Genomic DNA, 24745 nt, shown 5'->3' with positions numbered 1-24745 from the left:
ATACAACCAATACTCACTCCTTTCTTGGTTTTTAAAATACCACTCTCCATTAAAATGAACTAGAGGCTCCTTGGAAAAATCACCAGTTCTTGGACTGAGGCAGGTAAAGAACCTGGAACATCTGGATGTACCATGAAGTAAAAAGCACTCAGGGAACGATTGAGGACATGTCAAAAGGACCCCAATTTTGGACAGCAAATAAAAATAATCGATTACAGCATCTGCTAAATAAGTATCCAGGAGTCTAAACTACTATAAATAAATAGAAGGGAAAACTCACTGATGTTATTAAAACTAATTGGGGAAAGTACCAAAAGAAAAAGGTTATTTACAAACTATCTTTCCACTTCATAATGAAGAAACCCACCTGACACCACCTTAACTGGGTGATCAAAATGCGAAATCCCTTCTACTCTTATTGCAGCTCTTCAACTTTGAGATATTTAAAAAAACTCAGAAGAAAAAAAAATGTACTCTTCCTGCTAACTTAAGGGGAAAAAAAAACTATAGGAATAAATCTTCTTAATGTAGAAGAGTACTTTCGACATTTTTTAAGTGGTATTTGTCAGCAACACAGACTGTCTAGGGTCTTTATTGGTTTGACTAGAAACAGATTAAGACTCTGCTGGCCCTTGTTATGTAAAAAAGTATAAAGCAGATCCTCCCTGTGACCCATCTAAGAGGAACACAATGAAAGACACTGTAATAAAACACTGGCTCTTAACAAGATAGGAGAATCAATCACCTGGGGGAAGTTTATCTACAACATGCCTAACTAGGGATACATCTGGGTGGCTCTGTCGGTGGTTAAGCGACTGACTCCAGACTGACTCCAGATTTTGGCTCCGGTCATGATCTCAAAGTCACAAGATTGAGCCCTGCCTCAGGCTCTGCACTGGACAAGGAGTGCTTAAGATGTTCCCTCCCCGCCCCCCCACATGCATGTGGGGTGTCTAAAAATAATAATAATAAAAATGCATATCTAAACATCAGAACCAAGAATTAGATTTCAGAAGTCTTATGGAGTGATAACTTCACTAGGGCATTTTAAAAAGCTCCCTAGCTGCCTACAGCTGATTGAAGATCACCCACAACCTCATGATCCACAAATGTCCATGTCCTACAGTATTTTATACTTGACTAGTATCAGATAATTCCAATTGGTTTGAAGATGAATTTATCTAACAGAAACAAAATGATAAACTTTGTAACTTACCTCCAGAGGAAAATTTATCATTCTCAACAACTTTCTTTGCAATGATATTAACTGCAAGTGTAAATGCAGAAGACACATAGTAGCTTCCAGGTTCTGAGATTATCTTAATGCCAGATCCTTCAGGAAAGTAGACATCCAACAAAGGGCTGATAACATGATTAACCTATGAATTTTAAACCCATTATGATTTCAATACTGAATTAGATAATTCACATTAAGAAATTGACTGGCTTCCTAGACACCTTAAAACCAAAGTAGTTCCAATTACAGACCAGAAAGCTTAGCTATTTAGCAATTATCTTCAAGCAATTAAGCAGGCTTTGAGACATCTAAGTTTACATTATCAGAACGGCATTAATTTAAAAAATTTTGTAATTCCCATGGCAAACAGCTACTAGTGATTGTTTAAAATCATGTTTCTATACTCCTTAACACTAGCAATGAAGGAGCAAATCATCAAATCAGTTTCTAGATATTACAGAATGAGTGATGGAAAGGACAGCAGGAAGGTGAGTAGTAATGTACATCAGATAAAACAGCTTAAACTGTCCAAACTATAAATTCATTTGTACCATCTAGTACTCCATTAGAACAGAAACAACCGAATACAGACTTTTGTAAGTTATGCTATAGACTTAATTGAATTTTATTAAGCTTTTCAAAGTTAGCTAGGTCTTCTCACTGCCTCTTCATCTTCTTGGAATCAAATTTTAAACAGATGTTTCTTACAGGTTTATCTCCTGCCATTGTTAAACCCTTATCTATGGGGTGCCTGGGTGGCTCAGGTTAAGCCTCTGCCTCTGGCTCTCCTCATGATCTCAGGGTCCTGGGATTGAGCCTCGCATTGGGCTCTCTGCTCAGGAGGCAGCCTGCTTCAGCCTCTCTCTGCGCCTGCCTTTCTGCCTACCTGTGATCTTTCTCTCTGTCAAATAAATAAATAAAATCTTTCAAAATATTAATAAATAAATAATAAATTTAAAAATACACCCTCGTCTACATCTACCAGTTAAGTAGCAAAGAAATGAGATTACTCCTGTATATCCATCCACTGAATTAAGTTTACCTCTTCCAACTGAAATTCAGTTCCTGTGAAGCCTCCGCCAATATCTAACATGCTCATCGTGAAGCCAAATTCTCCCTAGAGATGGAAAAAAATACTTTAAATGCTTATCCAAATTGTTATGGCTACAGGAACATTTCAAAAACCCCTTCCCAAGGAGGTAAATAACTGTTCTAATCCTTTATGGCAACGGTTTTGGTTTCTACCAACAGAAACAGATTTATTCAGTGTTGTATATGTATACTGTGTATGTATATACCATCTTCCTGATGATGTCTGTACTGTCTTGCAGACATAATGCAAGTAAATTACTATTTTCATCCCTTTACCTACTTAAAAAATAAGACCGTATGGAACTTTTGCTGCATGGAGTCTGCTTATCCCCCCACTTCCTCTCAGGCATGTACATTTGCGCACACATGTTCTCTCTCCCAAATAAATGGATAAATCTTTGAAAAGAAAAAAGATGAAGAAAAAAGCAAAAATAAGATCCTGGCTAAAAATATCAAAATAATTTAAGGAAAAAACTTACAGCCATGTCAAACACACATCGAGCATCAGACAGAGCATGTACATATACTTGAGATTCTTTGCAAGCACTTGAAACATGAAATCTGGAAGAAAGAGATTAATAAATTTAAAGCAACAATAAATTTTAGAAGCCCTTCCTATCATTCTTTTCAGTTCTCATTCACCTTACTGACACAGTATTCGCAGTAATCTTATCAAATATTTAAAGAATTGGAGGCACAAGCCTCTAATTATCCAAGTTATAATACAGGATTTCAGAAAAGACAAGGTTTGAGCTAATACTGTAACTTCTTAAAGAATTTTTAATGAGTTATCAGACAGGCTTTAAAACTATCATACAAGCACATGCTTTTATGTATACATAGTAAAGTAACAAACACCAACAATATAATTAGGTCATAAAATCTTTAATTTGAATGTACAACTTCATCTGACAAAATAAAAAATGTCTACTATGAAATACAAATGAACATTAATTCAGCTGAGTATTACTAACACTTGTTAGTATTACTTAAGAGATACTTATCAGAGATTCAGAACAGAATACTTAAATTTAATAGAAGTACAGTTCTGTATCCTGACTGTGGTAGTCGTTAAACAAATCTGTTAAATTTCTATGAAGTATAAACCCAAAAAGTCAATTTTACTGTACATTAACTTTAAAAATAGAAATATGAAAACTCTCAGGGTGCCTGAGTGGCTCAGTGGGTTAAAGCCTCTGCCTTTGGCTCAGGTCATGATCCCAGGATCCTGGGATGGAGCCCAGCATCCGGGGTCTGCCCTGCCCTGCCCTGCTGAGCAGAGAGCCTGCTTCCCTCTCTCTCTCTGCCTGCTTACGATCTCTGTCTGTCAAATAAATAAATAAAATCTTAAAAAAAAAAAAAATATGAAAACTCTCAAATACTTGTCAGTATCTGTCACCTAAGAATGAACTAAACTTATCAGGGGTGATTCTTTATCCATCTTTTTGAATAATTTAAAAAGCAAGATCTAGTACTATAGGAATATTAGCAGTGGACTGGCATCTCAAAAAATTTGGAGCTCTGTGTTCCAAACTTGACTCAGATCATAGTTCTGAGACTATGATCAAATCATTAAATCTCTCTGGGTATCCACTTCTGCACATGTAAAAATCAAGAAGGTAAAAGAACGTTTTATTGGCATGCCCAGGGGATTAAAAAGAGAAGGAATAAAATCTAAAGATGGGGTTTAAAAAAGACAACTCAGATGAATGTCATTCTGGTATTCATTAGAATTCTAGTACATCTTCTCCCTCCAATTTCAAAGGAGGGGTTTTTTTTGGTTTTTGTTTTTTGCTTTTTTTAAAGATTTTTATTTATTTATTTGTCAGAGACAAAGAGAGAGCAAGAGCGAGCACAGGCAGACAGAGTGGCAGGCAGAGACAGGGAGAGAAGCAGGCTCCCTGCGGAGCATGGAGCCTGATGTGGGACTCGATCCCAGGACGCTGGGATCATGACCTGAGCCGAAGGCAGCCGCTTAACCAACTGAGCCACCCAGGCGTCCCGAAAGGAGAGGTTTTATATTACTAACCCAACTGAATTTTTATTTACAATTTTACCTCTTAATTAGGGAAGGGAGAGGTATGTGTATAAAATTATATGAAGGATAAAATGTATTTGTCCTTCCTAGACTAAAAAAATATATATTAAACTGAAAGTTCAATCTATTAGAGTTTGTACAAATGAAGTGTTAAAAGATCATCAGAAAAACAAAGACTTATCACCATAAAAATGGACGTTTCAAATGAAATACTCACTTAACACCAATAATTTGGACATCAAGTTCCTTAGCACATTCCAAGAGATGCCTACAGTTCTTCAGGGTAGTGCCAAACTTCATGTTACCCTCTTCGCCTCCAATATTATCTTCTGTTGCAATATGTAGTAAGACCCTAAGAGAAGGGGAAGATGATTGGGGCAGAGTTGGTTTACATCATCATCAGCACATGTGAAGCCTGAAGCTGTAGGAAGTATGTTGACTATGTTGCCAGTGCTCCCAAATCCAGCGACGGTTGAATCAAGTGAACCTAATGAAAAACAATCCTGTATAGAGAAAAAACTAGCCATTAGGGCCTAAAGCATGAAGCTTACAAGGACGGGAATTTGGAAAATGCAGGAAGTTAAGACTCTGTTGTAGCAGCAAGAGTCAGTGGGCTCTGTAATGAAAGACGACATTACTTTCAAATGAAGTCCATCAGTCCAAAAAACCACCTAGAAAGACTAAATTGAATAGCAATGCCATCGCTGTCTTTCAGTTAAGAGTTATCAGGGCTTTTACACGTTTCAAGTTTCCTAAACTGTTCCAGCTGGTTAACCTTCTACCACTTATTTTGAAAATTCCCATTAATCTCTTCCATCTTATAAAAAAATTGGCAAGCTTGGAGATATTTAATGCGTCTAAACAGTAGCCTTTTAGATACTGATTCAAATCTACTTGGTATTTTCTTCCAAATTAGAATAACCAAGACAAATTGAGACTGTCTCAGGAGATACTCAAGTAATTACCAACCACTAAAACCCACATATATGCAAATGCTGTTTGTAAAACTGTTTTCCCAAGGAAGTCCTGATGAAAGACTGCTGATCAGAAGGGGTTAAGTCTCTTAGAAGCAAATTATTCTTCCTCTGTGCAGAATCAGCTCTATTAAGAATGCACCATCCACTTTACAGTTAATACAGTAACCCCAACTCGGGGCTTATCTTCAGAAGATCACAGAACAGAAAGATTTTTCTAGAGATAAGTGTGGTTCACTAAAATTTCCCCCCAAAGGCCTTATCCAAACAAAGGTTTTTAGGGTAACCAATCCTGTCAGGACACCTAATAATACCATCAAAGTTGGTAAGAAAATTATAAATGTACAAGGAAAATATGGATATGATACATATACACTTTCAGGACCATACATAATAACCCAATAAAAGCTAGCAATTTTGTACTAATACAATATAATTTTAGTAGATCCTAAAATCTTGACATACCAGTTCATGACAACATTAATCTGCCTTTTTGCTTTTAAAAAGTAAAACTTTTTAATTTAAAAAAAAATCTTCAGATACATGCAGGTTCAAGTTAAAAAATATATATTATAAACTTCCTATTCAAAGAGTCAAGAGTGGGTCTTAAAAAAAGAAACACCTGCATCTACAGACTAGGCTCCTAAGACATTGTCATTAAGGACAAACATTTAGGAACCACAGCCAAAGGCAGATTAAACCCCCAGCCAACCAGGAAAAAAAGCTGACAATCCTGTTCCCAACATGACAAATAACTACTAGTAGGGTTGATGTGATCATGAAAATACATCTGTGGCCCTCATTTTATTATTCCAACAACCACATTTTCTTGCTTGAATTAAAGTTTATAAATTCCTATTCCAAACTGCCCTTATCTTATCCCAGCTCTACAAGAAGGACCCAGAAGTGGGCACCAATAAAATGCTAGGAGCATTTTCCATGTAAGAACTTTAAATAAGTTAAAAAAATAATTAAAATACACAGCACTGCTCTACATAAATGTCCTTTTCCCAGGCCAAAGACAAACCCAAACCCTAAGCCATAAGGTAATATTCCCATGTACTTGGTTTTACACTTACTTGGCATTTGGGTGATTACGTGCGATTTTCTTCAACTCAATTTCATTGTCACATGTCATGATATTCACTCCAATCTTTGCTGCATACTTTATTTGAGACACTTGCTTGCAAGGACTTATATAAATGATGTTTTCTGGAGACACACCCAATTCTTGCACTAAAGCCATTTCAGTCTATAAAAACACATTTTAAAGTGTCATCTAAAAGGCAACATTTCTATTTCTTTTCATTTAATTACTACTTTATACTATCTTTGTTAAAATCCTTCAAAAAGGTATAACTACCATCAGAGAAATCTCATGGTTTAGAATTATTTTGCTTTCATCAGAAGTTAACAATCTAGCTAGCTCCAGCCTAAGAATGAGGAACAAAAAGTTCTTGATTAAAGATTTAAAAAAAAAAAAAAAAAAAAAAAAAAAAAGGCTTTTTAAGGTCTCATCTCACTAAACTCTCCTTTCATTGGTACACCTGAAAAGTTTGTACATTCCCATTAGGCTGCGAATTTACACAAGAACTTAAAAACATCCGCCAAGTGAAACTTCCTTGCAATTTTTCTAAGTTAAAGTGAGTTCTAAAATGTTGCATTTCAGTGACAAAATAATGAAAAATACTTACTTTACTGGAGCAAGCAAATCCAGTTCCAAGAGCTGCCAAAATCTCAAGTACAGCTGGAGTGGAGTTGCACTTTACTGTGTAGAATGGCTTGATCTGAGCCACTATGTTCTGCCACTGACTGTGTTTCTTCACAATCTTTCCAAGATCTCCCACAAAAAATGCATTTTTCCCCGTCTGTTGTGATCGTGGGGGGAAAAAAAATCGAACTACTGAAAATAAAGTACCATAAGTAGTAAAGAACTCCCTTTTTCCTCCACAAATGAGCCAAGATACACACTTACATACACTTCCACATTTAAGGCTTAAGAACCATTACGATAGATTCAGCAAACACAGGAAAATCCAAACACCTTTCTTTTTAAACTTGACTTTTTGCTGTGCTAATAAGCTGGCAAATAAAATATTCTTTACTTTGCTTTTTTAAAAAACGTTATCAATTATAGGGACTTTCTACTTTATAACTGCCTCCATTTGGGAGGACTAGAGGAGGAGGAGTCCACCTGTTTCCTTCTATGCTTTGCTAAGCTGTTTAAAGTATTCACTTTGGTAGTTCAGGATCTAATTTCCTATTACAGTGAGTAGAATCAGGAATGTTAAACAAATAAGCTATATATCTCCATTATAAATTGCACCTAACGGCAGGATGGTAAAACAACAAAGCAACACAACTTAAACAATGTTTAAGGAGACAAAGTTGGTAGAGAAGACAAAGAGAATGACAAAATTGTATTTAAAAAATACAGAAGCACACTGAATGTCAAATAAACCTGAGTAAAGATATTCTTCCCTCAAAAATAAAAACAGATTTTTATTAGGATCTGGGAAGATCAGTAATGATTTTAACAGGGTTACTCTAGGGGTCAAAGGATTGTAACATGTCAGGCAAAGTGTAAGTCACTCAATGCTGGATGGCAGACAATAATCTTATTTATAAGACACAACACCTAAATATTATTTGAAAAGCCATAAAGACAGTATTACTGTTTTTAATTCTTTAATACACACTTGAAAATGTACACTATTGGAACATACTGAACAGGAAATAGGATTGGAAATTATGGTTTTTGTGTGGCAGATATGGGAGAGTTATACTCAAGTTACTCCATCCTTTCAAGATATGCCATTCCTACTATTTTAGAGACAGAAAATTTATTTTCACTTTAATACAAAAAAAAGAAGAAGAAGAAGAAGGCAGCCGCCATTATGGCTACCAGCAAGAGAGCTGGGACTTAAAAACAACCCACAAGATGTTCAGTTGTAATCACTTTTGAGCCATATAACTGGATGACAATGCTAGGAGAGTACAGGATTTCAGACTAACCCTTACTGCTACTGAATGTTGGATAATTCAAGACTGTGGGACAAGAATGAATGAAAGGAGTATTTCAAAGATCATTATCTGGCCCACAAAGAATGTTGCAAAAATTAGATAAAGAGAGCTCAGCATTACTTCCACTAGTAGGTTCTCTAGTGACAGGACAGAATTAACTAAATGGTTTGGTTATACAATAGACTGAACAGTATGGCAAGTGTCACTTTTCTCCCCCCTCCAAATTTTGATGGCAGTGGAAAGAGAAAGGAACTTTGCTGAGATGTGGGGAGATTTGAGCACATCTGTAAAGGTTAAGAAGTTTTTTGGTATTCTATGACTAAATACCAGTAACACGAAAACAATTCTTCAACAAGTTTGAGGAATATGGGAAATTAGCCCCAACAAAGAAACAAATTTTATCAGTAAGGCAATAAAGATAATTCTATCACTTAGTACAAAACAAAAATAATCTTAAGTAACAGTGAATAGGAGTCTGTAGAAGCGGACATTTGGTGTAGTAGAGAGTAAGCATTCTGTGTAAGTCAAATTCTCATCCAAAATACAACCAAGATTATCTGAAATACAAATTATTATCTACTCAAGCATATAGTTGAGGAAAATAAGAAGCCTATTAGTGACTAGGAGGACAGCAACATAACAAAAAAATAGAACATACAGGAGTTGTGTGCTAAAAGGCAGAGCAGAGAAAGAGCTATAAGGAAGCCTTTGTTTTAATGTGGGCTAGAAAGAAAACCTCATCACTACTCAAGGGAAGTGGGGGCATCAAATTAAGACAACTTGGATAAGTTAACATCTGAAAAAAGTACTTTTATCAGACTAACATCTTGGAAATAGAGCAATGTTTTAGAACTCAGAAATTTATAAACACTGTCCCTGAGAAATATGGTATGGCACACTTACCAGGGTATGTTCATAAACATAGTTATCAATAACATTTCCAAGGTTTGTTCCTTCATCCAACAGGCCAACGGAGTAATTTGCATCGTCAAGAAATCCTTTCATCTCAGCCGTATTCCACAAAGCCGAAAGTCATAAACCAGGAAAAACAAGAAGACGGGCCACCAAGCCTTATGTCTGGGTCCTTAGAATATGCAACAAACTGTCAAAATAGAAGTTTTTTTGAAATCTGTATTATTTCACTAGTTAACCTTAGCATAGTTGTCAATGCAAGTGTGCTAAATGCCTAATTAAGTGAGGAATCTGTGATCACTTAACACTTGCACACTGGATCATTTGATTATCTTGTAGTGCCCACTTTAAAGTGAATGTGTATTTTATACACTTAAAAAAACTGAGCTCAATATGACAATTTAAGATAATCCACACATGTGCAGTTTATTCCCAATCAATACGGTCACCTTATTTACGCAGAGTTGTAAACCTAGTCTGTTATTATTCATCTTGCTTTTTTTCATAACACATAAGAAATTTCAGGAAAAATTCATTCTAAGTAAATAAAACTAGTGAAATACCTATCTGCAGCCAAGAAATTAAAATACTGGGGCACCTGGGTGGCTGGCTCAGTGGGTTAAAGCCTCTGCCTTCGGCTCAGGTCATGGTCTCAAGGGTCCTGGGATCCAGCCCCGCATTGGGCTCTCTGCTCAGCAGGGAGCCTGCTTCCTCCTCTCTGCCTGCCTCTCTGCCTACTTGTGATCTCTGTCTGTCAAATAAAATCTTTAAAAAAATAATAAAATACTGGTCTAAGCTTCAATACACTGCCAGCCACATCCCATGGCGTGCTAACAGGTAACTACAGATACAGGTCTTCTAAATTCTACAGCGGGTGAGAAAGTAAAAATAACAGCAATGGGTGGGAGTAGAGTGACTTTAGCAGACCATCTATAGCTTTGATACAGACTGCATAGTTCTCACCTCAAGCTGAAAATGGTACCAGCTATACCCGGTCAGCAATGTTAAAAAGTTTCTTATGAAGTAAGCGGAAATCCTTATTGAACTAGAAGTCAGAAAGACTCACATGGTTGTGGCTCTATCATTTAATAATTACATGATCCTAGCTCTATTTCTCTAAACTTCAGTTAATTATATTAACTACTTCATCAAAAGGCTGCTGTAAATATTTTATAAATATATATTTAAATATATATTTATATATTTATAAATAGTCTTATTAATATATATTTTATATACATATATTTTATATATATATATGAATAAAAAATACTTAAGTGCTGCTTCAGAACAGAGCTAAAATTAAACTGCCAATTGCCAGAAACACAAAAATGCCACCATAATTTAAAACTAGGTATAAGCTAGGCACTTGGTACATCCTAAGCCATTTAGTAAGAACTCTAAAAAGGCAGGCTAAATCTAACCTCTTTCCTATGAGGAAATCTTTCGCTTCCCCCAGATCACCCGTTCTCCTCTGGGTAGCATATACTGTTCTATCTTCTTTGCTGAATTCACTGGTCCTTAAAGGCTGGTTTAGGCAAAAATTTCTTTTAACATAAATAAAAAGTCCGTTACCAAAACAAGTCCTCCAGACATGATACTACTCACGTCTGGTACTGATTTCTGGTTGCCACATTAATAATGCGCACAGGCCATCTCTTGGCCATCTATTTTAAAAAACTTGATTCTCCCTTTCCCTCCCTCCAAGGCTGCTGTATGTGTTCACCTTTGGTGATGGCCCTCATCTGAAAGGTATACTCCATTTCAATGGTTCTCAAAGGGTCAGATTTTTGAATGCACCAAAACAAATTCCTCAATAAGCCATAATATTAATCAAATTCCATCACAACCAATACTTAGTTTTCAACTTTTAACAACTTCATTTCCAAAAAGTCAACTACATTCAGTTTAGCTCACAAAACCTCTTTCAAGCAACAGCAGAAACAGAAAAATTAAGGATATTTTACAAAAGGAGTTAACAGGCATATCTAAGTGAGACTTATTATTTATGAAGTAAAACTGTAGCCTGAACATTCTCTAACGGTTGTTTTATCAGGAGTGATGTAAACCTGTGCCCAGAAAGCAGACATTTTAGGCCTGAGGACACATTATTTATTTTAACAACCTTTAATAATTAAGGGGAATATCCAACTATGCACTAAGGGAGAGAGAAAAGATACAAGGTTGCTTATTTTAAAAAAATCAATTCAAAGGTAAGTGTAAGAAAGTACAGCAGGAACTTTCAGTTAGGTTTAGCATTACAAATTCTTATTGTCAAACACCTCTCATTTATATTATCAATAATAAAAAATATGTAAGACCTTCAGCCCAGTATTTCAGCTACATATTTAACTGGGAACCTTAGGTTATTAATCATGGACCTCCAAGGCAAATGCTGCCAAAAAGTCTAGTTTAAAGTCACAAAGATATGTAACCTCAATTTCCGAAAGTTGCAGTCCTTACAGAAAGGGTGATTCTCCTCTATCGTCAGGATTCTCAGTACTTAAAATCATCAGACCCCTTCCATCCAGTCTTACTTACCTGCTGAATGCCTACATTCTTTTTTTTTTTTTAAGATTTTATTTTATTTATTTGACAGAGAGAGAGATCACAAGTAGGCAGAGAGGCAGGCAGAGAGAGGAGGAAGCAGGCTCCCTGCGGAGCAGAGAGCCCGATGCGGGGCTCAATCCCAGGACCCTGAGATCATGACCTGAGCCGAAGGCAGCGGCTTAATCCACTGAGCCACCCAGGCACCCCTGAATGCCTACATTCTTAACAGCTAACATTTTTTAGGGCAACGGGCCAGGCACTGTTTTAAGTACTTTATACATATTAATTTTCTCAATCCTTAAAACCATAATCATGGTATTACCACCATTTTAGAGTGAAGACACTGAGGCACAGAACAATTAGCTCTAGAGATGCTGATGATCAAATTATGTTTAAAACGAAAAAAATCTGGGGTGCCTCGATGGCTCAGTCATTAAGCATCTGCCTCTGGCTCGGGTCATGATCCCAGCATCCTGGGATCAAGCCCCGTGTCAGGTTCCCTGCTCAGCGAGGAGCCTGCTTCTCCCTCTCTAGCTCCCCTTTGCTTGTGTTCACTCTTCAAGCTATCTCTCTCAGTTGTAAATAAAGTTTAAAATCTTTAAAAAAAAAAAAAAAGGAAAAAAAATTTGTCTCCCAAGCACCCCCCACCCTTAGAAAAGAGGTTTCCTTTTTTTAGAAACCCAACAGTAACTCTCAGTCTGATAGAGATTTATCGTATTTCCATAATCAAGTAACCATTTCTCAGGTATATAAATTCCCACAGTTCTAATAATAAACTAAATTCACATACAGTATGAAAATATCCTATTACACCTACCCATATCCTTTAAGCCTTTATAATTATTTTCTAGATTTTTAACTTTGTTGTTCCTTCTGCATCTTTTTTCTAATTCTCAGGTAAACCCCAAAAGTGAAATTATTTTTTCCAGAGACTCCTGGGTGGCTCAGTCGGTTAAGCGTCTGCCTTTGGCTCAGATCATGAACCCAGGGTCCCCAGATCAAGTCCCATATCGGGCTCCTTGTTCAGCAGGGAGCCTGCTTTTCCTGCTTTGTGCTGACAAATTAAAATCTCTGAAATTACTTTTTCTGTTAACCCATTTTATCAACTGTCTATTTACATGAAACAATGTGCACCCATTTTAACAAATGTATACACCTGCATAACCACTTCTATGAACTTGAGTTCCCTTAATGTTCCTTTTGCAGTGAATCCCCAAATCTACTTTAGCTAACCACTGAGCTCTGTCACTACAGATCAAACTTTTGTAGAGGTGAAATAATTTTAAAATATAACCCAGAACTAAAACAGGTGACAAATAATGAATGACATGAATAAAAATATTGGAAAACACACCCTGCTCTAAATGAGGAATGGTTGTGAAATCGTTGTATTATCATTGAAATGCAACTCTCACTTCAAACATAACCATAGTGTTAGTTCACCAATCCCTTCTTAACTCACAAAAGGACTCTGATGGAAAAATAAAATTCACTTACTATATTGGCAGTACTTAACAAAAAGAATGAAGGGACTAACACACCCAAACCACAAAAACAGATGTAGCATGTTTAACATTATTTGATTGCCTTAATTTTATACTGAACCCTGCAATAAAATTGTTAAGCCAGCACTAACAAAGCCTATACAAAAAAGACAGTGGATGTAAGTGAGCTCTATCTCCCTTTACCTTGGATGGTCCCTGAGGGTTTTTTCATGCTCCAATAATTCCCAGCTCAGAATAGGTGCTCACAAACAGGTGGACAAAGGTGTCACAACTCTTAAGAATGGGGAGTTCTTAAGCTTAGGATTGACTTGTGACAGAGAACTCCTTCAAAGTGTTGAAAAAGACGGTCCATCGTTCACATTCTTAAAAGGAGCCCCAAAACAGGATACAAAAGTGACCCACATATAAATGCAAAGCTCAACTGTCAGTTACTGTTAAAAACTAAAAGTCATCCCCAGGAAAAACTATTACCTCTAAAGCAAATGTAAAACATAAAGACCTTCAGGTGAGAAACTAACACATTCTGAGCTAACAAACCCTTTGTTCAAATGAAATGTCACTTGGAAGCCCAAGATTTCTAACTAAAAAGACTGAAGTAGGTGGTTAAGGGTAGGCTGGTTCTTTCTTTCCTACCCCCTGTATTTACCCCAACCTCACTGAAAGAAAGAGTTCTAAAAATAGTTCATAATCGTACCTCCAGGAGCCTTTGTCTACCTTTCTTAACAGGTTAGCAAGAAATATTTTAAAGTTCCACTATCTCAAAAAGGTTTATGTTCTACATTTCTGCCTCAAAGCACTAAAGAAGTGTTTTGCTAGTTTTCCAAGAGGCATTTAAAGTTACTTGATGTTAAACCAAAAATCTAGGACATATACAGCATGTCCTACAGAACCAGAATGAAAATATAAGTGCATATGTATTGTGGGTGAGCAGAGTTTATGTTTTATTATCAGATCTGCCAAGTTAATCCACCTCAATTTTAAATCCCACAGGGAATTTCCAGACACCTCACCATTAAGGATGCCCTCAAACCCAGGTAATGCCAAACTTCACCCCAAACCTCCAGTCCTGAGTGTTCATTTCCAAAAGACACTGCACCATTTTTTATGGCTTATAAATCAGAAATGGGACTGATTTACTGGCTCCAACACATTAGGACACATTATGTGGTCAGCTGCTAGACACTGCTAGATACTAGAACTGTTTACATTAAACTTCAGAAATATCTACTCTATGTAAATCTTAGATTTCCAAATGGAGCAAATTCATTTTTCATAAAACCTGTGACGTTTATTTTTTACCAACACACTAGGAAGTATTCTCTACTTACAAGCCTTCAAGCCATGTTCACAACCAAACACCTTACCAATGTACGGTGAAAGCAAGCTCAGCGTCTTTCACGCTAATATAAATGCTGTAATCACAATACTACTTTTGTAAGTAATTTCCTCTTAGATACTGTAGCTGGGGAGAAAAAAAGTGTTTAACATTCCTTATTTACGCCTTCATTTTAGTGCTTTCTGATAACACATTTTTTTTTTTTAAATGAAGAGCTGCCAAAGAAACAAAAGGCTTCAAAGAACTGCACACTGCTCCCTGGAGCCTTCCATGAGGCTGCTGAGTCCTCATGTTCACTGAGAGCGTAGCTCCAAGAGTAGTGGCTGCAGCAGCTGGGCACTTGCCTTGTTACACACCTGCTACAAAGGCTTCTATAGTTGATTGTACTTCAGAAGAAACTGATACATCTCTCAAATAATCACAAGATAATTCTGGCAGCAACAGCCCACTTGACACCAAGCTGGATGAATATGAGTCTTGGATTTCTGAAGTGAAGACCTCCCTGGAAGTAGAACAGGGAGAGCTGAAAGGTTGAGAGTACTGTTTCAGATACATGTAAGCAGGAAACCCAACCTTAATATATCAACCACTTTTCTAAAAGGACGTTTACTCATTAAAGAATGAGAACTTGAGATATTTTGAAATTATAACCACTACTGTAAAGAAGACTAAAAGCATTTTTTTGTTGTTTTTTAATACATGATTTGAGGACTTAAAACTCAGCTCACAGCTTTAACAACAGATACAATGCTGTCAAAGTCACCTCTGCATTCTAACTCTGAGAGAGATGTTACTTACCACATAGAACGTCTTTGGGCAAAAGAACATTAGAAGAGGAGTCTCAAGGATGACTTTGGCATTATAGATGTGAGGCCTGGAGAAGGTTCGAACTACCAGAAACAGTGACAGGAAGCTACATAATGGAGATGGTACAAACTTCCAATAAATTATGAGGACCATTAAGACTATGTGGATTTTTGCCATACTGGACTGAAAGTAAGTGATGGCTAACAATAATAACCTATACTGAGTACTCGGAGCCTGCTTCAATCAACAGTAAGCGGAAAGCCAGTAATGGCAATAAACATCCTTAAAGTTACTTTTCAGGTGATGAGGTAAAAAAAAAAAAAAAGAGAAAATAAAAAAAAAAAAAAGAAACACAAAACCCTGACTAACCCTAGAGGAAGATTATTAAAGGTTACTGATGAAGAATTATTTTAAAAGAGCAAGAATAGGAGACACATTAAGGGTGGGGGAAAAAAACCCAAAAGAAATGAGCCCAACAGGCTAAGTTTCAAGTGCCTAGGTAAAAGCTGACCCATGACATATCTCAAGATTCTAAAAATACATCTTAATGAGAAAACAAAAACACAGGATTTTAATACCCATAAACTTTTACACGTGGAATTGAAAGATTAAGCTCCCTTTAAAAAATGTGTCTTGACTATTTGATGTGAAGGCTAATTTTTTCTTGAATAAGTGTATGTACCTCACACAAGTAAAAATACTTAAATCCCTCTTGGTAATTAAGATGCAGTGTCATTAAAGAAAACTACTGTAATACAACATGAACAGGAAATATATAGCTGTATTAATCTTAAGCTTTCTGAGTTTTATTGATGTAGTATAGGGAATAACTCTTTAAACAAATGCATTTAATTACTATTTTGATTACCTTATAGGGCAGATCTCACTGTCACTTCTCCCAGATTATATATAAAACTCATGTGCAATATAATGACTACAGCAAATACAAGGTTAAGAAACAGAATACCTTACAAGCTTATACATCTTTCCCAGGTGGCAGTGGTTGCATGTCGCCTAAGCATGTTCATGCTCTTCTAATCATCATTTCCTTGTGCTTTAACAGTTTTATTGTTCTATATGCCCCTAAAACATTGGCTTTACTGGTTCTGAACTATAAATAGCATCCCTGTTACTCTTCTACCACGACTGACTTCTTTTGTTCAACTTTATAGTGCAGACAGATATTACCAGAGTCCATCAATTTTCACTGCTGTGTAGTATTTTGTGTAGATATACCATTTATTTACCTGAACTGGGTCTATGGGTTATTTCCCACATTACTTATAATATTATTTATGACATAATTTCTATTTTTATGTCCCTAAGAGGCAGTGCTATTCAAACGATAGCCTTCAAACTAGCTGATCCAGAAGTTAAGAACCAAGCAGTACACTACTTTACACTGTGGTACAAGAGACTAGCTTGCTGAGTGGCAGCTTAGGTAGCACTGATCTAGGGCTACATAGAACTGCTAGGTTTTTAGTGAAAAAATGTCAGCTCTTGCTCATTTTTCCTTTTTTAGGTCTTTTTTGTGCTTTTTACTTGTGGGAGCTCTTCATGGATTTAGGATAGCAAATACCTCATTTGGAGAATTATTTAGGGATCATTTTTTTTTTACAGTATCCATGTTGAACATACTAAGACCCCTTCCTACTTGTGGTCATGCCCAACAGAACACCATGTTGACCAGATGACCATGTTGAACCTAGATAAGAAGATACAACACTTATTTATGAGCTCTGTATAAACTGGCATCAGAGGATCCTTGCAGCAAAAAGCAAGAAATAGATGAAAAGAAGAGGCATGTATTCAACATAAACCTAATAATGTCTCCATAAGCAAATAAATCATAGAAGGGAATCCTATCCTAACAGCATGATAAAGAATTCAACAAATTAGAAAAAAAAAATCAGCTAAAATATAAAACCGAAAAGCCACTACAAGTTTATTATTAAATATAAGAGAACATCTATTTCTTATGATTCTTACTAATTTATGTTTTAAGATTACAGGTACTCAGGTTTACAGTAACACTACCTTAGAGAAACACTGTCCAAGAATTTTCTGTGATAACTGAAATTTTATCATTACCCGAAACAATAGCATTAGCCACATATAGCTCTCCAGCACTCTCAATGTGGCTCATGCAACTGAGAACTGAATTTTAAATTTTATTTAGTTTAACTTTTAAAATTTAAATAGCCACCTGGCTAGTGGCTACCGTACTGAACAAACCAGTGCTAGAGGATGCTATTTTCACAAGAAATTTTAAACTTCTAAGGATCAGGTCCACACACATCACAGATTAAAACCACCCCACCTCCAAATGACTTTGTTCAAGGTAAAAAGATCGATTCACAAGTTTACAAAGTTAAAGTGTAGGGGCACAAAAAGTAACAAACTCCACAGCAAGTTCAGAAGAGAGATTAAAATGTGTTTACATAAGATAATGAAGAAAAGGCAAAAAGTTCAGAGAGAAGCATTTGAAAATAATTTGTTATCTTGGGTCCTTCTTCAAGTCAAGTAGTTACAGGTATTTAAGACCTTATGGTGGCTGAGTGTGGCCCACACAGGCTGAACATCAGTCTAATCCTTGTAACTCAGTATGCTGCACAAATATTTTCTATTCATGCCATAATGTTCCTCACATTACTCAGTGAACTAGAGGAAAGGATGGCTAAATCTCTGCTTCAGTTAGCTTGTGACAAATTGTTTAAATGTGCAAGAATGACCCTGGAATGGAAGTGAAGGACAAAAAAATACTGGTTTCCTAAGCCTTACCAATGTGAGAGCACGTCCCAGGCAACAGCCTCCTTAAGGTTCTTTGAACAATGGCCAGTACAGAATAGCCTATTTACCTAGATTTTATAGTTTACAAGGTACAAATGCCTTATTCACTCCTAACCAGAATTAAGTTTCTCAAAATTTCAGGGGGAGAGGGGAAGTCTCAAAAACACTGAAATAAGACTATGTAAAGGGAGCATAATGGAACACAAAAATTGGTAGCCATTATTAATTCTCGTGGCTCAACTGTCTTTTGTAATAAATCCAAGAACCATTTTATCCCCTTTAAAAACTGATCTATACTGCCTTCCAGTCTTTTTGGCCCTCACAGAAAAGATCCTAAATTTGCCTAAAGAAAAAAAGCCACATTCCCCAAACACTGTTTTATTCATTAACATATCTTCACATTGTGCTTGTATAGAATACTTTCCTGCTAATTTACACCATCAAGTACTATCTTATGTATGGCACGGGACACACATACTTTAAAAATTGTGTATTTCAAGGATAGCAGTTTTATTCAGGTTTTTTTTTTTTGGTCAAAGAGCACCAACAACCATTAATGAATGAATGTTCTCTTGAATTTGTTTGCATCACAGAATCTGTAAATTACCCAAATTAAGTGTTCTCCATAGCAAATAAAAAACCTGACTTTACTGATAACAGCAAAACATGAGAAAACAATACTAGTAAATTCATACAGAACATTTTTCCCCTAGTTAAAATAATTCCAATTTAGTTAGGGTAGATCTTATTAAGGCATATGTAAATATTACCAATCAGGAGACAAAAAAGGAGTATTTAAAATGTTGAGGATTCTTATGAAGTTTCTATCTGAACATGGTCAACTACTGAAAACCACATAAAATATTTTAGACAAATTTTTAGAGCCCATTTAAACCACTCAATTAACTGAAACCTATTTCTAGATTTATATATAACTTTTTAAAAGTATGTGGTAATGATTTTTTTTTTTTAAAGATTTTATTTATTTATTTGAAAGACAGAGATAGGCTGAGAGGCAGGCAGAGACAGAGAAGGGGAAGCAGGCTCCCTGCTGAGCAGAGAGCCGGATGTGGGGCTCGATCCCAGGACCCTGGGATCATGACCTGAGCCGAAGGCAGAGGCTTTAACCCACTGAGCCACCCAGGCGCCCCTGTGGTAATGATTAATTCAATCTGACTTCATTACCAGGTCTGCTAATAAAAGTAGTTGGTTAGAAGAGAATTTAGTTTTCTGGTATGCCTGGGTGGCTCAGTCAGTTAAGCGGCTGCCTTCAGCTCAAGTCATGATCCTAGAGTTCTAGGATCAAATCTTGCATTGGGCTTCTCCCTCTGCCTGCTCTGCCTGCTGTTCCTCTTGCTTGTGTGCATGCGCACTCTCTCTCTCTGTTAAATAAATAAATAAACTCTTGGGCGCCTGGGTGGCTCAGTGGGTTAAGCCGCTGCCTTCGGCTCAGGTCGTGATCTCAGGTCCTGGGATCGAGTCCCGCATCGGGCTCTCTGCTCGGCAGGGAGCCTGCTTCCCTCTCTCTCTCTCTGCCTGCCTCTCTATCTACCTGTGATCTCTCTCTGTCAAATAAATAAATAAAATCTTTTAAAAAAAAAAAATAAATAAAATAAATAAATAAATAAACTCTTAAAAAAAGAATATTTAGTTTTCTGGAAAAGGCCTATTCAAAATTTTTCCATTAGGCTACTTTATTAATTATTAAACAGTGACAGCTAAAATAACTTGAGAATCAAGTTATTGATTGGAAAAAAACACACCAGCATAAAGCTCTTTTTTAAAGGCATTAAACCTAACTTTGAAGGGAAATCCTAGAGCTTAGACCATTTGTATAGAACTAGTGGAGTATTACACTGTTCAAAGAGAGTTCACATAGCTATATGCTTTGCAATGCCAAGTTATTTTCCACAAAAGCTAGTGTGTTAAGCCCTTTTAATGACTTCTGGTTTTCCAAACAGTACTATTGCTCCGCAGGATTTTAATGTCTAGTATAACTGCTGTCTAAGGACATTTCTGGAATGTAGAACTTTCTCTTGCCATTTCTACTAATTCTAGTCAAGAACCTTCAGAGTCACATCTTCTCTGAATTTAAAATTTCTCAGATTTTAGAATGGTACTATAGTACACACGTACACACGCGCGTGCGCACACACACACACACACACACACACACACACACACATAAATAAACATTCTCCAGGAAGCCAAGCTAACGACCTCTAATCACAGTATTTCTACAACAAAATTTAGGAATATCGGCACTAAATGGAATAAGATAAAAACAGCACGAGCTCAGCACAAGGTTTTGTTCCCAAATCAGTTTAGGTTGCTTCTAAAAGGCTATAAAAAAAATTTTCAATTAACTTTTAGACCTCAGAATTACATACATGAAAGATTGTGGACCTCTAACTTTATAGCAAAGCTTCAAGTACAGTTTTGTTCAAAAGAATAGTATACATTGTACCTGGACATAATAAATCAGTTACTCTGGCTGCCAGAAACTACAGAATAAAAATCTTTCGTATATGCTACCTGTGTTCATCCACCCCCAAAAGGCGTAAACTATGGACTTTCCCAATACTACATTAATTATTTTAAACAAAAACTACTTTCCTAGATTTGGCAGAATCATTTATTAACCTTGTATCAGTTCGCAGATACAAGTCTAAGAGGAAACATCGCTAAAAATATTAATGCATTATATTTACATTAAAGAGACTTCAATAAGCCTGCCTACTAGATGCCAACTAGACCCCACCCAGAAAAGTTAAATCTCCAAGCCACTGAGGGTGAAATATTAGATATTTTGGAAATAGAACAGATGACTAACAACAACTAAGAGATAACTGACTTGATACTGAGATGGCAGTACAGCGCTTCTCTCTACCATCCATGCAAGCCACCCGGTTAACACGCAGCTTGAGTCTGGTTTGGGTAGGGTGGAGATTCTGCATTTGTTACAGACGATGCTATAATCCCAAAGCCCACATTACATTAACAATGGGTGCTTAATACACTCAAAAATGAAAAATCATTGTTACCAGTTTAGGGCTAAAGGAACTGTTCTAGTTATAGCTATGATTTAAAAAATAAGCAGTTTGCTCAAAAATCACATAGCTAGGAGAAAGCCAGTATGAGAAATCCTCCAGTCAGGTTTCTGTCAGTAGAACTTTCAAGAAATCCTACTATTTAAGCTGTTTATTTCCCCCTCTCTTTAGCGTTGCAAATGTGTTGAAAAGGTCTAATTTAACTTAATTTAATTAGATAGAACATTTTTATTTGATAGAATCTTTTTAACATCAGACTACAGAAACACAAAATTGATACCCTAAAGCTTACCGAAAACTTCAATTATTTCCTCCAAGTCTCCAGACAACCTAGAAACAAACCTTAAAACCTAAATGTCAATAGTAAGAAACCTATAATAAATTTAAAAAACTATACAAATCTAGCAGCACAAATTAAAAGAACATTTTTCTGTAGTATTATATTTTGCACCAAGTTTTAAGTAGAGTCCAAATTTATCCAAGAAAATCTGTTCAGAAAGTGACATGCTGGGAGACATACATTTATCATCTCTCAGTAAGTCCTCTAAAAACAAACAATTTTTCCTCACAAGCTGAATATTACATAAAGTCGTTTTATAAAACAATTATAAACTCAGGTAATCACATTATACCTGGCAAGATGCTCAAACTATTAAAACAAGAAGATTCAGCTCTTACATCCCATGCTGTGGGTGCACATAGCTTCAGTGAGTGGTATAAAGAACAGAATCTTTTGCTCTATTTAAATATGTCTCTCTTTTCCAAATAAGCCCAATTACTTAAAAATTCACCAAGTTTAACAGTTGAATGATAGAACAAACCACTGCCTACACCTTAAATTAAAAACAAACAAGAATACAAAATCTCTCCAATTTATATTAAAACCTGGATTTCCTAAAACTTGGGCTTGTGGTACTGTACTTAAGTATAGTAATACTTGTTACGTACTCAAAATAAATTAAGTGATCCAATCACTGGTAAACAATGTATACAAAACTGAATCAGTATACCCTGTAATTGTCAAGGCTTTATTTTTAGAACTTTTAAAAAAGATCTTTAGAACTTTTAAAAAAGATCTTTAAAAGTTACTTAACTTTAAGAGATAAGTACACTTTCAAGTTTTGAAAAAAACTGAACAACAAGAACTCTCCTTTACTTCAATCTTACAAGACCCCTAGCTTAGATGTGAAAATACTTACATGGACAAGTTAGGAGATGGAACCCCCCTATCATCAGCTAGGTTCCCAAGGTGGCTCAGCGTTGAAGTCGAACTGCTCTCTATACAGCACTTCTCCTAGGCCCTCTGGGTAGTTGTATACTTGGTCAGAAAGTTCGCCCTAAAGAATGAAATAGAAGCAGTAGTAAATAGTCCTAATTAAAAAAGAAAAAGGTTGTGCTTCAGCAGATTAAATTGACTTAAAAATTAACTGTAGGAAAAAAAAAACTATAGGAATAAGTTTGTTTTAGAAGAGCGTTTCACTAATCACACTGCACAAATGATGTTTTCAAAGGGTTTACCAAAGCACTTTTCCCTGTAGTAAAAATTTCCAAACCGCTACAGTACAAAATTCACAAAGGCAGATGTCATGATCCACTTACCAACTTGGTATATCTACCTACTCAGTTTCCAGCCTTCATCTAATTTCATTTTCACTTTTATTTATCCTCTAAAAACCCAAATTTCCAAGTGGCCTAAAATTGAAAATTTCCAAGTACACTTAATTAACCTAATGTACAAATGTTCTGGCACGATCTGTAATTTGGATCTACTCAGAACATTTCTTACTCTCCAAATTCCAAATTTTTTAACGTGTAAAATCTTACTACATACCAAAAAGATCTATGACTTAGCTGGATACATCATGTGAAATAACACTTGATACCTGCTTTGTACATCAGACAAGTAACTTGAAGTTTACACCTCTCTTCCTTATACCTTAACCTACCCAGACTTAAGTCTACAATCACTAGAACAACATACGAATGTTTAAAGTGCTTAGCATGTTACAAAATGCCAAGTTTTAGGGGCGCCTGGGTGGCTCAGTGGGTTAAAGCCTCTGCCTTCGGCTCAGGTCATGATCCCAGGGTCCTGGGATCGAGCCCCGCATCAGGCTCTCTGCTCCGTGGGGAGCCTGCTTCCTCCTCTCTCTCTGCCTGCTTCTCTGCCTAGTTGTGATTTCTCTGTCAAATAAATAAAATATTAAAAAAAAAAACCAAAAAAACAAAATGCTAAGTTTTAGCAATGGTTATTACCTATTACAGTTTCCTTAGATGGACTTTCTCACCTTGAAACTGCTATAGCTGTACTTCCAATCATAATCAGGTGGTTGCTACTTTAAAGCAATATATCCTGACAGAATTTGCTAGAAAGGGTGATAAGGAGGAAACCAGAAAATGAAACTAGAAATTAGCATGTTAAGGATCAGAGAAATTTCAGAAGTACTCTAGATATCTCTAAAACATCTCAAAAAAATAAGTATTTTAAAAATAAAATAAAAATAAAGCATCTCTCATCTCCACCAGGATAGATGCATCCTGTGGTTCTTTCAGCCTACTAAGAGAGTCTGCTCACACACAGATGAGTCAAGAACCCATACCAACATGTAACAGGGATTACAACCTTACATTAGATTCCAAATAATATAGATCCCAACAACAAAAAAAAGATTTTTGATTCTTCGCACACCAAGATAATTTTAAAAATAAATTAAAAGCTGACACATGCTGGAGACAGAGTTTATTCTCAAGTATCCTAAGGAATAGGATAAGTATCCTGGGTGAGACACTCTCATCTCCATCCCTCCCCCAAGTATCCACACAGCTATTTTGCTTACTGCAACCCAAGGGCAGTGACGTATGATGCTAAGGATATTAAACCTCAGACATTCAAAAATGTTCTTCAGCATTATCTCTAAAACATTCCCGTCTAACAAAAAGATACTAAGGAAATGAAGGCCCTAAAACATGGAAGGCACATTTTACTAAAATAAAAGGGGTACACAGGTAAGAGGGCCATTTACATAGAGAATAGAGTATTTGTACAATTAAACCAAAAAGAAATTAAATGAAATGTGGAGAAAAGGAGGTATAGCAAAAGATAATTATTCTCATTTAGAATGGAACGCGTAAACCAGTTCTATCATGAACAAGACTGCAATCTAGTTCTTTAACTGAAGAAAATGTCTGTTACTTCTGGATGAGCAAGCACAGGGAGAACTAGTCTTGACTAGTCAGCAGTAGGTTACTAACCCCCTCCAACACACACAAAACCCAAAACCCTCCCAACACCTTTACAGTAATTATCCCAAAGCCTAGTGGCCCCAAATTATCAGTATTTCTCTGAATGACACATAGCAATTGCCTTTACTAATGACTTTTAAAATTGCCATGTGATATTTTCCAAACCCCCCAAACTCCAGTCTAATTATGA

At 36.2% G+C, this 24745-nt stretch overlaps 1 protein-coding gene across 4 annotated transcripts in view; it reads right to left on the bottom strand.

Annotated features, from left to right (window-relative positions):
• Positions 1–24745, bottom strand: part of AZIN1 (antizyme inhibitor 1) — a 32230-nt gene that overhangs the window by 4411 nt on the left and 3074 nt on the right. For 2 of the 4 annotated variants that reach the window (XM_046016436.1, XM_046016461.1), the window contains exons 2-9: positions 22515–22652; positions 9269–9467; positions 7036–7209; positions 6421–6593; positions 4585–4719; positions 2809–2890; positions 2280–2354; positions 1217–1379 (exon numbers count right to left, since the gene is read on the bottom strand). In XM_046016436.1, coding sequence (XP_045872392.1) covers positions 1217–1379; positions 2280–2354; positions 2809–2890; positions 4585–4719; positions 6421–6593; positions 7036–7209; positions 9269–9370 — 904 coding nt within the window. In that variant the 5' untranslated portion in view covers positions 9371–9467; positions 22515–22652. Of the gene's footprint in view, positions 1–1216; positions 1380–2279; positions 2355–2808; positions 2891–4584; positions 4720–6420; positions 6594–7035; positions 7210–9268; positions 9468–15024; positions 15192–22514; positions 22653–24745 lie in introns of all 4 variants that reach the window. The other 2 variants (XM_046016451.1, XM_046016444.1) reach the window with 2 other exon arrangements.

This window comes from Meles meles, chromosome 1 (genome assembly GCF_922984935.1).
Source record: "Meles meles chromosome 1, mMelMel3.1 paternal haplotype, whole genome shotgun sequence".
Lineage (NCBI taxonomy): Eukaryota > Metazoa > Chordata > Mammalia > Carnivora > Mustelidae > Meles > Meles meles.
The sequence above is the reverse complement of the archived record's forward strand: the minus strand, read 5'-3'. Positions and strand labels throughout refer to the sequence as shown.